The following is a 13,644-nucleotide window of genomic DNA, read 5'->3' as shown; positions in this document are numbered from 1 at the left end:
GCATTGACGCTTGCTTACAGATCTATCACAGGCTTAGCTCCCTCCTACTTTCACTCACTCCTACGAGTCTACATCCCTACCAGAAGTCTACGATCAGTTAACGAGCGACTTCTCGTGGTTCCATCACAGAGAGCCACAAAATCACTTTCCAGAACATTCTCATTCACAGTTCCATGCTGGTGAAATGCTCTCCCCACCCTCGTCCGGAATGCAGAATCCCTGACAACATTCAAAAGACAGCTGAAAACTAATCTCTTCCGTGATCACTTAACCTCATAATAAAAATAAAAATAAATTATATATATATATATATATATATATATATATATATTTCTTTTCTTTTCCTTTAATCCTCCCTTATCGGGCTTATGCTACTCTGAACAATGCCTGAACTTAGTATTTTGAGCACTTCTTGCGTTGTTTTTGCCTCTTCACAATGACTCGCTTAACTTAGTCCTAATTCCTAAGTCGCTTTGGACAAAAGCGTCAGCTAAATAACTAAATGTAAATGTAAAACCCCTCAGATCCTCTCCCACAGTTGAATAAGTGTCCATGCTGTCAAAGTCTAATTCTGCTGTCAACAACAAACAACTGAAATCACTTAGGAAATAAATGTAAAAGAGTAAATATAGTTCAGAATGTATTTATATTTTAATTATTCAGCATATCAAAAACAAACATCATTAGATACAACTTTAATAAGTACACATTTGATTAAGTGTCATTTATTTGTTATTTATGATTCATGCATCAGGCACAACATAGGCTACACACTATTCATAAAAATGTCATACAGCATCAAACTCCAGCTTCATTAGCAGATTATGCACAAATCATTTACATAAAAACAGGCCCTAATTATTGTGGGCGTTCCTGATTCAGATCTTAAATACGGAGTAAAATAAGTAAATTGTATCATGTTAGCATGTACACTCGTAATTATTAAATATGAAATTAGTAAAGGCAAAATCTACCTAAAAATAGCTACTGTGCAATTCAAGAATCAAGAATTTTCAGGTGAAAGTTTAAAATTATTATTTCTGTTTATTTTCATTACTTATATCACTATACTACTACACTATATAATACTAGAATTCTGTCACACCACTGTATGGACGAGGACACAGAGATAATGGTAACAAAGGTTTATTTAGACACTGTATGCAGCTCCGGATAGCAAGGAAGCACAAAAGGTCAAACTCAGGGAATATAACGTTGAACTTAGAGTCTTTAGCATGCATGAAACAGATATAGTCACTCAGGGCAATGAGCTGGGATTCAGGAAGCTTCGCTGGTGGAGACAAACGGAACAGGTCTTGATCTTGAGGATATCCAGGTAATCGCTGATCACTGATACAGACAGAGAACACACAGAGAGAGTTGTGGAAAGTCTGAACTTGAGAATACTTGCGGGATCGCAGAGACACTTGGGAATAACGCTGGGGAGTCACAGACGTCTGAAGACGAGACCGGACAGTGAACTGTGGTGTGACTGGGGTTTATATCCAGAGTGAGCGTGGCATGTGAAGTGATGAGTTGCAGGTGCAGTTAATCAGAATTCGGGTGAGTGTGATCGAGACCAGGTGTGTTGAGTTGACGCTGGCTGAGGTGTGCTGAGTGGATCCGTGACAAATTTAGCTACAAATTACAGCCAGATGTCTCCAAGCCAAAATGTTAATGTCTTTACTCTTTTCAATTACTGACATTTTAGCTTTTCATCAAATTCTTCAACAAACATACGGAATTCTCTTGCTTCTCTAACAGCATCAACTATTACTGTGGCAGCTTTGCCATCTGCTAGGGTGTACGGATTTCTCTTACTCAGCTCATTGAATTCCTGTTCACTTTCAGCATAATATAAGTTCATGATGAACCCTCTGTTACGTCCGGCAATTCCTTTCTGCTTTTTTCTTTCATTTGTGAGTGCCTCTTTAATAAATGTTTGATCATTTATGAGCAACCCACAACAGTTTGCACCCTTTGCCAAATTCATCCCGTACAGAGCAGACTGTCCCGTCTTCAGGCCATCGGGACTTAGCTCAAATCTGTCCGGAATATCGATGATGATAGGTTTTCTGTCGGGAAACACAGCTTTAAAATTGGCACGTGTCTTGACCTGGGTGATCAGAACAGCAGACTCCATTTTCTTTCTTTTTTCGTCGATGAAACTCTCCTTAATGGTGTTGAGTCTGTCAGGCACCAGAACGCAGAAGTTGGGCTCTGGGTAATAGACAAGGAGAGGATGTTCCTTTGCCACGGCTACGCGAATCCAGCGGTCCAGCCAACTCGCAATGTGAAACTCGCTACCGCTGTGGAACTCATGACCAGTCGACATCACGGTGGGTGGGATGGAGTCTTTTCTCAGCTCCTCTCTCACAATTTGTAAGTATTCACTGTAGATGGAGTTGAAACTGATAGTATCGCTATCAACGAAACTGAAGTAAACCAGGCAACTTCGATCTTTCCCCCTCAATTCCTCCACAAGTTTTGTAGTAGCTGCGTCATCTTTCAGACGCTCTCTAATACTCTGGTACGGTGGCTCAGTCTCATCTTTTGCTATTGTTCCACCGCTTCCCCAGGTGTACGTGATTATTGAATACTTGATTTTACAGTTGTGCCTGAAGGTCTCGAGCTTCTTCAGGACCTGAACTAGTTCTGGGCTGTGTTTTCCATTCATGCCAAAAATCACGGCTACGTCTTCCAGCACGTCTTTGCCATTCTTGTCCTTCATAAATTTCTTATCCTCTTCCTCAAAGCCGTCATTAAGAGCATCGAGTAGATAACGACATCTTCTCTGTGCCTCTTCCACTGAATCCACCTTCAAGGGTATATTGATCAAAAACTTGACCTTTAACTCCTGATGAAGAGACAGAACACACTTATTAAGTAATTTTGGTCAGTGAAAGAACCAATACGTTCTCCCTCCCAACTCAACACATTAACGTTTGGTCAGGAGAGTAGCCATTGACTTCCATAGTATTTTTCTCACTATGGCTGTTTGATTACCAACATTATTTAAAATATCTTCTCTTGTGTTTAACAGAAGAAAGAAACTCATACAGGTTTAGAACAACTTGAGGGTGAGTAAATGATGACATAATTTTTATTTTTGGGTCAACTAAGCCTTTAATCTCACCGGAAACTTGTCGATTTTTACATAATGGAACACATTTTATTTTCTAAGTATTGCAATAAAAATGTTCAAAGCGAATATTTTTTTCTAATCAAATGTCTTGTAACCACTTTATGATATATTATGGATGTTTAAAAGTAACTTTTGTTACTTAAAGCAGACAAAGACCACTTATAAATATTATGACCACATTATAAAGCGCTTTAAAAGAAGACTTTGTTTTGTCGCTTTACGCTTTAAGCAAAGTATAAGATGTAGTATGATACTGTGCAGATCTTAAGTAAACAATGTCAAGATATAAAAACTGTGGGATAAATTATATAATCTATTATAACTTAAGTGGATAAAATTATGTACATTGTGTGTTTTAAAACATCATATTATTAATAGTTATACCCACAAATAGGTAAGTATTATTTCAACTGTTACGATTATTCGTGAGATGATACAACACATTATTAGGTTGTTTATAGGGCATTATGCGTGTATTATAATGCATTAAGAATACCCTTATAATGCATTATAAATGCAGGATTCATCTGGTGTTATAATACATTGTACTCTTAAAAGTTATAACCCCAATTAGGTAAGCATTATAATGTATTGTAACTGGTGTTATGATTATTCATAAGATGACACAACATTTAATAATAAGGTTGTTTATAAGGCATTATTTATATATTATAAAGCATTAGGAATACCCTTATAATGCATTATAAATACAGACTTCATAGAAAGTGTTACCACATTTAGCATTCCACATACTTCATACAACAAATGGAACAAATACGCTTTTAATCATTGTATCATTTATTTTAAAATCATTTGTAGGTTTTTATAAGTGGTTGATCATATGAATTGAAAGTTGAATGACATTTGTAAGCATTTCAATTTCCATTAAAAACAGTGATCTGTTAATCATTATGTAATGTTTAATAAGTTCATTAGTAAACATTAACAAGCACATTATCTTATATTTCTAGCTATGTGAATATACTGTATATTAACTAATAATCTGTTAAGCATTGTATAATGTTTCGGATGAAAAGTATGATGCGTCAAAAAAAAAACAATTTAATTGTAGCACATAAACAGTGTGCTTGCATGGTACTGTTAAAAATAAACTGGATAGTGGAGTAGTCAATATTTCATAATTCAGTGTTTGTAAAGCTAAGTAACTACTGTATCATAAATAATGTTAAATATAATGTCTGACCTGAACAGAGGGGTCTCTGGGCCTTTTGCTGCCTGGGATTGTACTTGCCATCTCGCTCTTCGTTGCTCCAAACCAAGTGAAGTCCAGCTGCTGATCCGAGATATATAAAGGATCTGAGGGTGGTTATAATATTACAGTATGAGAAGAGATGGGATTGGTTTCTGATAAAACTGCTGTGCTGTTCAAGCGCAAGTTTCCTTGTGACAGTGAGGTAAATTAACCCCTTACCAGACACCCCCCATTTTGGCAAGTGGGGCATAAATGACATACCCAGAATCAAAAGGTTGCTGATCATAAGTCATTCTGCGGTGTGTTTCCGGTACAATGACGTAACTCGCTGCTTAACTATCACAGTGCGATGCATCGTTGAAGAAATCAACTAGCTAGTCACGACGGTTTCCCAAAACCGTATTGTCACAAATTGGTTGTTCAACCACGTTGGTTGATGATGTCACCATAGACTGTAAAAAAATATGGACGTAGTGTCCGTGACGTCACCCGTAGTGTTTCAGAAGAGAATTTTTTAACCCCAAAGTGACATCAGCGGCAATCCACCTGTCACTCAAGTGACCACGCCTTTAATTATGCCGAAATTTACGGCTTAATAAAATGTAAACGAATGAGTTATAAAAAATTCACCTTCCTCACAGTTGTCATGAAGGGTAAAATTAGCTTTACAGACCAAAACCAATTGTTGCACCAGCAGCCGGTCGGTGAACTGAAGTCACTTCCGTGTGGCTTCAAGAGAGAGACTGAAAGGTTGCCGCTCAGATGTCACGCAGGTATTGGAGTAATAACGACTTTTAATGAATCTGTTCAAGATGGAATTAATGCTAGATGTTTTGCTATAAATTACAGACATGGCATCTGAGCACTAATTCTCTTTTTTCTCAGTTATCTTGCTTTATTTCCAGATTCAATCAAAGGCTTGCTCTTGTATACTAGAGCATATTCACACATGCGCACTCTTCAAAAACTATGCTTTCAATCTCTTGACAAACTAAAAGACGTAAATGACATTTGTATGTATTCTAAATAAAAGATACAGGTTGTACTGAATGTCAGCTTGCTTATTTGGATCAAGATAAGGATTTATTGAGTCCACATGTCATGCAAACAAGAAAATCGAGCGTGGCGTTAGTTCAGACAGGCCATGTAGGCATAGTTGGTATCACAAGTTTGATCAGCTGTCAAACAGCTCCACCCACTACCATTCTATATCAGACCAGGATATACGCGGCACCACTGCTCACAACCCTCCCTCCCTCACCACTATAAGTATCAAGCATATTTCTGTGCACCTTCTGGCTATCGTCTTCTTTGTTTCAGATTATCAAGGCTTCCAAGTCCTAGCTGTCATGAACATCATCGCCAGGACTAGTGGTTGGCAGATATATCGCCATGGCCAATCAATTTTTCTGATTGGCTTATGTGTTGGAAGCAGGACTTTTATTTTTACAGCGCTCTGGACTTTTATTTTGATGGGCAGCGCTGTTACACCCACTTCAAGTTATGCCCCTTCAAGTTACGCACCACTTCAAGTTACGCCCCACATCAAGTTACACCCCACTTCAAGTTACACCCCACTTCAAGTTGCACCCCACTTACACCACTTCAGGTTACACCCCACTTCAAGTTACACCCCACTTCAAGTTACGCCACTTCAAGTTACGCCCCACTTCAAGTTACGCCCCACTTCAGGTTACACCCCACTTCAAGTTACACCCCACTTCAAGTTACGCCACTTCAAGTTACGCCCCACTTCAAGTTAAGCCCCACTTCAGGTTACACCCCACTTCAAGTTACGCCCCACTTCAGGTTACACCCCACTTCAAGTTACGCCCCACTTCAAGTTACGCCACTTCAAGTTACGCCCAACTTCAAGTTACACCCCACTTCAAGTTACGCCCCACTTCAAGTTACGCCCACTTCAAGTTACACCCCACTTCAAGTTACGCCACTTCAAGTTATGCCCCACTTCAAGTTACACCCCACTTCAAGTTACGCCCACTTCAAGTTACACCCCACTTCAAGTTACGCCCCACTTCAAGTTACGCCCCACTTCAAGTTACGCCACTTCAAGTTATGCCACACTTCAAGTTACGCCCACTTCAAGTTACACCCCACTTCAAGTTACGCCCCTTCAAGTTATGCCCCACTTCAAGTTATGCCACTTCAAGTTATGCCCCACTTCAAGTTACACCCCACTTCAAGTTACGCCCACTTCAAGTTACACCCCACTTCAAGTTACACCGCACTTCAAGTTACGCCCCTTCAAGTTATGCCCCACTTCAAGTTACGCCCCACTTCAAGTTATGCCACTTCAAGTTATGCCCCACTTCAAGTTACACCCCACTTCAAGTTACACCCCACTTCAAGTTACGCCACACTTCAAGTTACACCCCACTTCAAGTTACACCGCACTTCAAGTTACGCCCCTTCAAGTTATGCCCCACTTCAAGTTACGCCCCACTTCAAGTTATGCCACTTCAAGTTATGCCCCACTTCAAGTTACGCCCCACTTCAAGTTATGCCACTTCAAGTTATGCCCCACTTCAAGTTACACCCCACTTCAAGTTACACCCCACTTCAAGTTACGCCCACTTCAAGTTACACCCCTTCAAGTTATGCCCCACTTCAAGTTATGCCCCACTTCAAGTTACGCCCCACTTCAAGTTATGCCCAAGCGGGAAGGAAGTCGACCGGAAGTTGAAGCCGGCCGCGTGCCACCATCTTGTAGCAGAACTTCACCTGCTGTTAGCATCCCATTGACTCCCATTCATTTTGGCGTCACTTTGACAGCGAATAACTTTACATCTGAGGCGTTTGAAGACTCCATTTGTCCATTATTTATTTCTAAAGAAACACGACAATGTATAAAATGCTCCATTACCTTGTAGCTTACGTTATGGCCCCGTAAAAACAGTTTTAGTAAAAGTAGGCTAACAATTGCGTCATAACCACACAACTCTCTGTCGCACAGTAGAGAGATTACCGTATTGACGGGAGGAGAAGCTCGCGGGCAATCGGGGGGACGTGGAGGCAAAATGACAAAATAATTAATCAGAATACCTAGCAAAAGTTTCTCCTGCTCCTAGCTCGTGGACACCTCCTACTCACGATCTCCGTCTCTGCAAGATTCGGAAGGGAATGATTCAGATTTCTCATGCCACAGCCACTAGAAGACAGACGGGTTGCTCACGTCACATCTACGTCGTCAAGCTCGGTTTGAGTCTGCGCGTCAGGAACGGAAGTCCTAAAAAATCGCTGAAAATGGGCTTCACTTGCCTCAATTGAGTTCCAATGAGATGACTCTGTCCATTTCTTATACTGTCTATGGTTATGCCACACTTCAAGTTACACCCCACTTCAAGTTACACCGCACTTACATTTACATTTTACATTTACATTTATTCATTTAGCTGACGCTTTTATCCAAAGCGACTTACAATTGCTATATATGTCAGAGGTCGCACGCCTCTGGAGCAACTAGGGGTTAAGTGTCTTGCTCAGGGACACATTGGTGTCTCACAGTGGATTTGAACCCGGGTCTCTCACACCAAAGGCATATGTCTTATCCATTGCGTTTTGAACGTAGAAGTGTGATAAAGGCGTGATAGGCTATCAATTTTATGTGGATAAAGGCATACATTTGTACATGACTACACATGTCCTTATAAGGCCAAGAAAATAAGTTTTAATCTCGTTATTACGACATAATTGAGTGGAAAAAAGAATATGTATGTGGCAGCAATGCGTCACCATACAAAAGCACCACAGCTTTTAAAAAAATAAAGAGGACACAGTCGTAAACTGGTATAGAAAACAATAAATTAGGCAACCTCTATAAATTTACATCTATTATGTGACATCTTATCTTACTGATGACATCACTTGATTTCCTTCTTCCAGTTTCCTGAATATCTAAGAAGAGAAGCCCATGGTAAGTCCACTGTCTCTTTTCAGTTATCAGAAATCTTCTCATTTATCTCATGAGTTCATATGAAGCTTTAGTTGAACTCACTGGTATGACCCACTTTACTGTTAGGGAATTGTAAAAAACTAGAATACAAATGGATTAAACTACTTAATTTAGTGAGTATAACATGATTGACAACACTTGGTTTGATACCTTGCAGCAGCCATTTCGTAAAATACATTTTTTTTCATTAAAATTGTCAGTGGTGTTATTTCTTATGGGTAACACCAGTGACTCCCATTTATAGATAAAGTTTATGCAAAGCTATTCATTTAGATTGTATGCCAAATGGAGCAATTTAGTCTCATCTACTTAATTATAGTTGAAGAATAATGATCTTTGGTCTTATGTGTGTCACTGGAGATTAATTGTGTGCATCATTACTTGATTTTAACTGGTTTTCAAATATGTTCATCGTTATAGCAAATACATGGTAGCACAAACATTTTAAGATTTTAAGACATCTTGCCACACCAAAAGTGACCCGGTGTTGCGGATCAACTGGGGATCATGTGACCTGGGGACGTGTGTGTGCACGCAGATAGTTTTACCTGGATTTCCAGCAGATGTTAAACGGTGACAGATTCATCACAGCGAATTTTTCACTGAGCAGATTTAAAAGCTTTCCACGTTATTGTTAAATGTTTGTATCATATTAGGGCTTTGTTGTTTACTCTGTCGCTGCTCCGCTGTATGTTTCAGACCCCTTTAAAGGGATAGTTCACCCAAAAATGAAAATGTTGTCATCATTTACTCACCCTCAAGTTGTTTCAAACCTGTATGAATTTCTTTTTTTTTGCTGAACACAAAAGAAGATATTTTGAAAAATGTCGGTAACCAAACAGTTGATGGACCCCATTGACTTCCATAGTAGTTGTTTTTCCTACTATGGAAGTCATTGGGGTCCATCAACTGTTTGGTTACCGACATTTTTCAAAATATCTTCTTTTGTGTTCAGCAGAAAAAAAGAAATTCATACAGGTTTGAAACAACTTGAGGGTGAGTAAATGATGACAGAATTTACATTTTTGGGTGAACTATCCCTTTAAGTAGGGTTGGGTACCAAAACGCGGTTGGGTTCCGACGTAAACGGTAGTAACAAGACCGAATAAGAACGACATTTTTTTTACCGCCCACTATAAAACATCTTGTGGCACGAATGTTCCAATAATAAAACATCTCCAGTTAACCATCAGAGCATTAATTTCGTTCATTTGTTAAATAAGAGACGATCTAGCGCTGAAATGTGTTTTTTAAATCAAGTGATCAAAGTGCTCGTGAAAAATAAATAAAAAATAAATAAAATAAAATGTACGAATGCAGATTAGAACCCAAAACCTCTGACACGCTTGACGAAAGTTCAAGTTCAGCAGGCTGCCAGTGTGGTGGTGGACATCACAGATGATGATAACAGCAGCCGTTCCTCTTCGGGTAAGTCTAGTATTTTAATGCCAACTGCAAATCTTGCATATCAAGTAGGCTAGCAAACACCGTTGCCATTCAACAGCGAGTGTGACAACGTGTGCAAAATGTTTTAACAAAGTTCCAACACTTAAATGAGGCTACACTGTCTGTGTTAAATATTTCTGCTCAGTGTCAGATATTTCTCTGCTTTAAAGTAAAAGTCATTATATGTTAAGACAAAATGTTGATCTTAACTAAAGTGTTTTACATCAGTATTATTTTTTTGACAAAGTGTGTGCGGTTTCGTTTGTGTACCGGTTCAAGAACCATTTAAGCACCGGAACCGTTTAAAAAATACAGAGTAGATACTGTTATCGGATAAAACCCAACCAATACCCAACCCTACCTTTAAGGGAAGTTTTAATGTGTTTTAATTTAGCGACACACAGACCACGCCCACATTATTTTGTTACATTCGTTTCAATGAAATTCGTATCTATTATTATCTATTATAGTATCTATTTGTATTTGCAGAGTATTATTATGATACCAATTTGTGGCTTAATTTAAATTGAGCAGCAATACTGCTGTGGCTAAAGGCACATGTCAAGCATTTATTTTTATTTTATTTTATTTTATTTTAATGTTGCTGAGGAATGAGTTAAAGAATAAAGCATACAGTACACTCCATAAATGTTCATCAAAGAGTGGTGAAAATTGATAAGCCATAGCTTATGGATCCACTGAATTACCCACACAATTTATTCAGGGGAATGTTCAACAAACATATTCATTAGCTAACAGTTATGAAAGCAACAATAACAAAAGAAAGAAAAAAAAGGCAAATGTGCATGCATGCAGGACAGCTGTATTTGCCAACGGTGCAATGTCTGACCACACAGTCCCACCTTCCACATTCTGAACATTCAATCTACGGAAGAACAAACTATAGAATAAGTTATATGTTCATGAAGAACTTGTCACTTGTTTTGCAATGTATATATAAAAAAAATTCTCGCCCATTGGCCAGTTCATACCTATGCTGCTCTCCATCTAATGTAATCATGTTATATTAGTAAATAAATGTCACAGTTGAATAACCTTTTTATAGTAAGACCAATTTAACACACCATTAACATTCATTGTGAAATGTTCACATCTCCTCTTTATATAATCGCACTCCTTTCTTGAGCAGCGATCGGGATATTGTTTATCCTGCAAAGTTTTTGATTTGATTTAATTATTATATTTGTAATAATTCATCATCACTATATCATATGTTCTGCTTATTTCAGTAATATAGTTTGTGGTTGCCACTCTGTGTTTTTCACAGGACTTTAATCACTAAAGACAAAGTGTTCTCTACATGTCCAATACAAGACATTAGTCATTCAAGTTCATGCTCCTACTGAGAATAATGTATATTTACATTTACACAGACACTTTTATCCAAAGAGACTTGCATTGTATTTCAAGGTACACATTTTAAATTCAGTTTTTGCTTTCCCTGGGAATTTATATACAATATTACTGTATAAAATTCACTGAATTTAAATGATTATATGATTCTAAGAAGATGCAGAATAACATACAGAATTGTTCTGAAAGAAGAAGAGTCAAAATGAGTTTTTATTTTTTATTTTATAAATCTGTTGAAAATGTTACAAGTTCATAAGATAATTAACTTCATGACCCTATAAGCATTATGTCCAGGGGAAAGGATACGGAGGCGTCAGAGCTGGTTGTACAGAAAAGAGATCTTAATATAATCAGCAGAGTAAAATATGATGATAAGTGTTTTTATGTAAAAATAATAGGTCCATTATAAAGTTATAGGCTATATACGCAGATCAATAAATGCAACTTGTTGAAAACATTTCAATGACTTTGCAATTTATGTTTCTTTTAGGCAGCCTAGCTACTTTAATTTAATCTACATCTGTTGTTATTTGTGATTAGGACTCATGACAACACTCTACAGAAAATATGATACACTAATGTTGAGAAGAAGATTCTTACACGTCTTCTGAAGTGCGCGGACAAGTCTGTTCATCCAGTGAAACCGAATGCCCCATGTTAACGTGGTTTCTGAGCTTGACACTAAAGTATGTTAAACTTCTTTGAAATTGCGTGCGTCAAATACGTAGTAATATACACTGCAAAAACAAAGCGCTTTAAACGCATGCAGTGTAAACAACTGGTGAAATATTCGTTTTTAATCGGTGATCCGTGAAATAGGGCACGAATCTGTCGCCGTTTAACATCTGATGGAAATCCAGGCAAAACTATCTGTGTGCACGCGCGCGTCACCAGTGGATCCGCAACACCGGCATCTGTGTGACACTCAGAGAGACAGACTGACAAGCTCGAAGTTCCCAAACGCTTTGCTCTGCCCTTGCTGCAATGTAAAAAGCGGCAATATGACTTATACAATTCGATTTGCAAAATATTCTTACCGTTGTCTCTATACGAGCTGATATCTTGCCGACAGCATCTCGTTTTGAGTTCGACATATCGTATGGTTTTGTGTGATTTTGACAGCTTGAAGTTACGCCCACCTCTTTCAGTCCGCAGACAGACACATCTCCATTCTCCAATAGCTGGCTAACGATGTTTTCGGGAAACACAGACTCGTTGAAACTGCTGACAACGCCTGAACTTGTGTCCATAGTAGACGATGTTTTCGGGAAGCGCAGCCCTGAATAGACACATATCCAACATGATGTGGCGCTGACACTGTTTATTCTTTGTTATAAATATGCTACTTGATTCTCCTGCTGTTGGGGGAGGTGAGGGGGACTGAGAGCGGTGCGGAGGAAAGTTAGTCTAACGTGACATCTCTTTTTGGGGCGTTCTAGTTGTTTTTGAGGACAGTTAAGACACCCCCTGATACCCGTGTTTAGGTTGTACACGTTCAGGAAATAAACCTCAGCCGTTTGGTGCTTGTAAACCGGATCCTCGTCTCCTGTCTGTTTCTCTGGGAAAGTGCACGACGTCACATTATATTTAGAAAGCCAACACTTGAGAGTTTACAGTTCAAGACTCGGAATTACTGAGACTGCTATTAATACGGCGATATACAAGCTCAAACATAAAAACGGTCTCCTCTTATAACTATTAAGGAGTTAATATTAGATTGTTTAACTTGTTAACACTCACCCCTAGTCAAAAAATCCTAAAGGATTAAAATAAGAATTTTTTTACAGGATTCTAATTAGTATTTCTGTCATATTTTGGAACCATTCCTTTAGGATTTCCAATAGGAATTGTCTTATAGGACTATACATAAATATTCTAGAGATTTCAATAGAAATTGTCTTACAGGACAATGCATAAATATCCTTTTGGATTTTCTACAGGACTTTAATAAGATCCAATTAGGTCTCTACTTAGGTTTATATGGGATTTCCTTTTTCTTTTCTTTTTTTGCTTTTTTTAAGGATCCTAAAGGTGCACTTTTCCAATGTTTTTCTTTTACTAATAGTAGTTTTTTGATTGTGTCTTGCAGTTTGCTTAAACTCACCTCAATGTAGATATTGTTCACTGTTTAATGTAAGTTGTGCAACCTGCAGTCACATTATAAACAGCATGGCAGGTGATTTGGGCACACAGTATTAGTGCACACATCTCTAAGGCACTGATAATGGATTGATGAAATACAAAACACAAATCAACAAATGCATTTTCTGTTCTTTTAATTTCAGTAGTAATTTTATTTATTTATTTCTACTTTCATAACTATTGAATTTATTACTTTTTTTTTACAGATTATATTTATTACAGACTTACACACACATACACTCAAACACACTCTCACAGACACACAACGATAACTGAAATACAACATTAAACATATCCTGAACAAATCAGTCTGATTCACACGCACACACACACACACACACACACACACAC

General features: G+C 38.2%; 1 protein-coding gene across 2 annotated transcripts; it reads right to left on the bottom strand.

The window, feature by feature from the left end:
* Positions 1-632: 632 nt before the first annotated feature.
* LOC309497013 (uncharacterized protein) lies at positions 633-12,923 on the bottom strand. 2 transcript variants are annotated; one of them, XM_082167259.1, is made up of 3 exons: positions 12,189-12,923; positions 4,350-4,462; positions 633-2,857 (listed from the first exon to the last, which is right to left on the bottom strand). In XM_082167259.1, exons 2-3 carry the CDS (start codon positions 4,398-4,400, stop codon positions 1,697-1,699), a joined length of 1,212 nt encoding a protein of 403 aa, XP_082023385.1. In that variant the 5' UTR covers positions 4,401-4,462; positions 12,189-12,923; the 3' UTR covers positions 633-1,696. The 2 variants fall into 2 exon arrangements, with proteins under 2 accessions (XP_082023385.1, XP_082023384.1); XM_082167258.1 differs by lacking the exon at positions 12,189-12,923 and adding an exon at positions 4,620-5,466.
* Between the last annotated feature and the right edge of the window lie 721 nt (positions 12,924-13,644).

The sequence above is a fragment of the Leuciscus leuciscus genome (assembly GCF_965113295.1).
Source record: "Leuciscus leuciscus genome assembly, chromosome: 4".
In the NCBI taxonomy this organism is placed as follows: domain Eukaryota; kingdom Metazoa; phylum Chordata; class Actinopteri; order Cypriniformes; family Leuciscidae; genus Leuciscus; species Leuciscus leuciscus.
Note: the sequence above shows the minus strand (reverse complement) of the source record. Positions and strands in the feature narration are given on the sequence as shown.

Coding starts and splice junctions, on each gene's coding strand:
- LOC309497013 (XM_082167258.1), bottom strand. CDS start 4,644: ATGATCAGCAACCTTTTGATTCTGG. Junction 4,463..4,619: donor CAGCAACCTTTTGATTCTGG/GTATGTCATTTA, acceptor AACCACCCTCAG/ATCCTTTATATATCTCGGAT. Junction 2,858..4,349: donor CCAGAGACCCCTCTGTTCAG/GTCAGACATTAT, acceptor TCTCTTCATCAG/GAGTTAAAGGTCAAGTTTTT.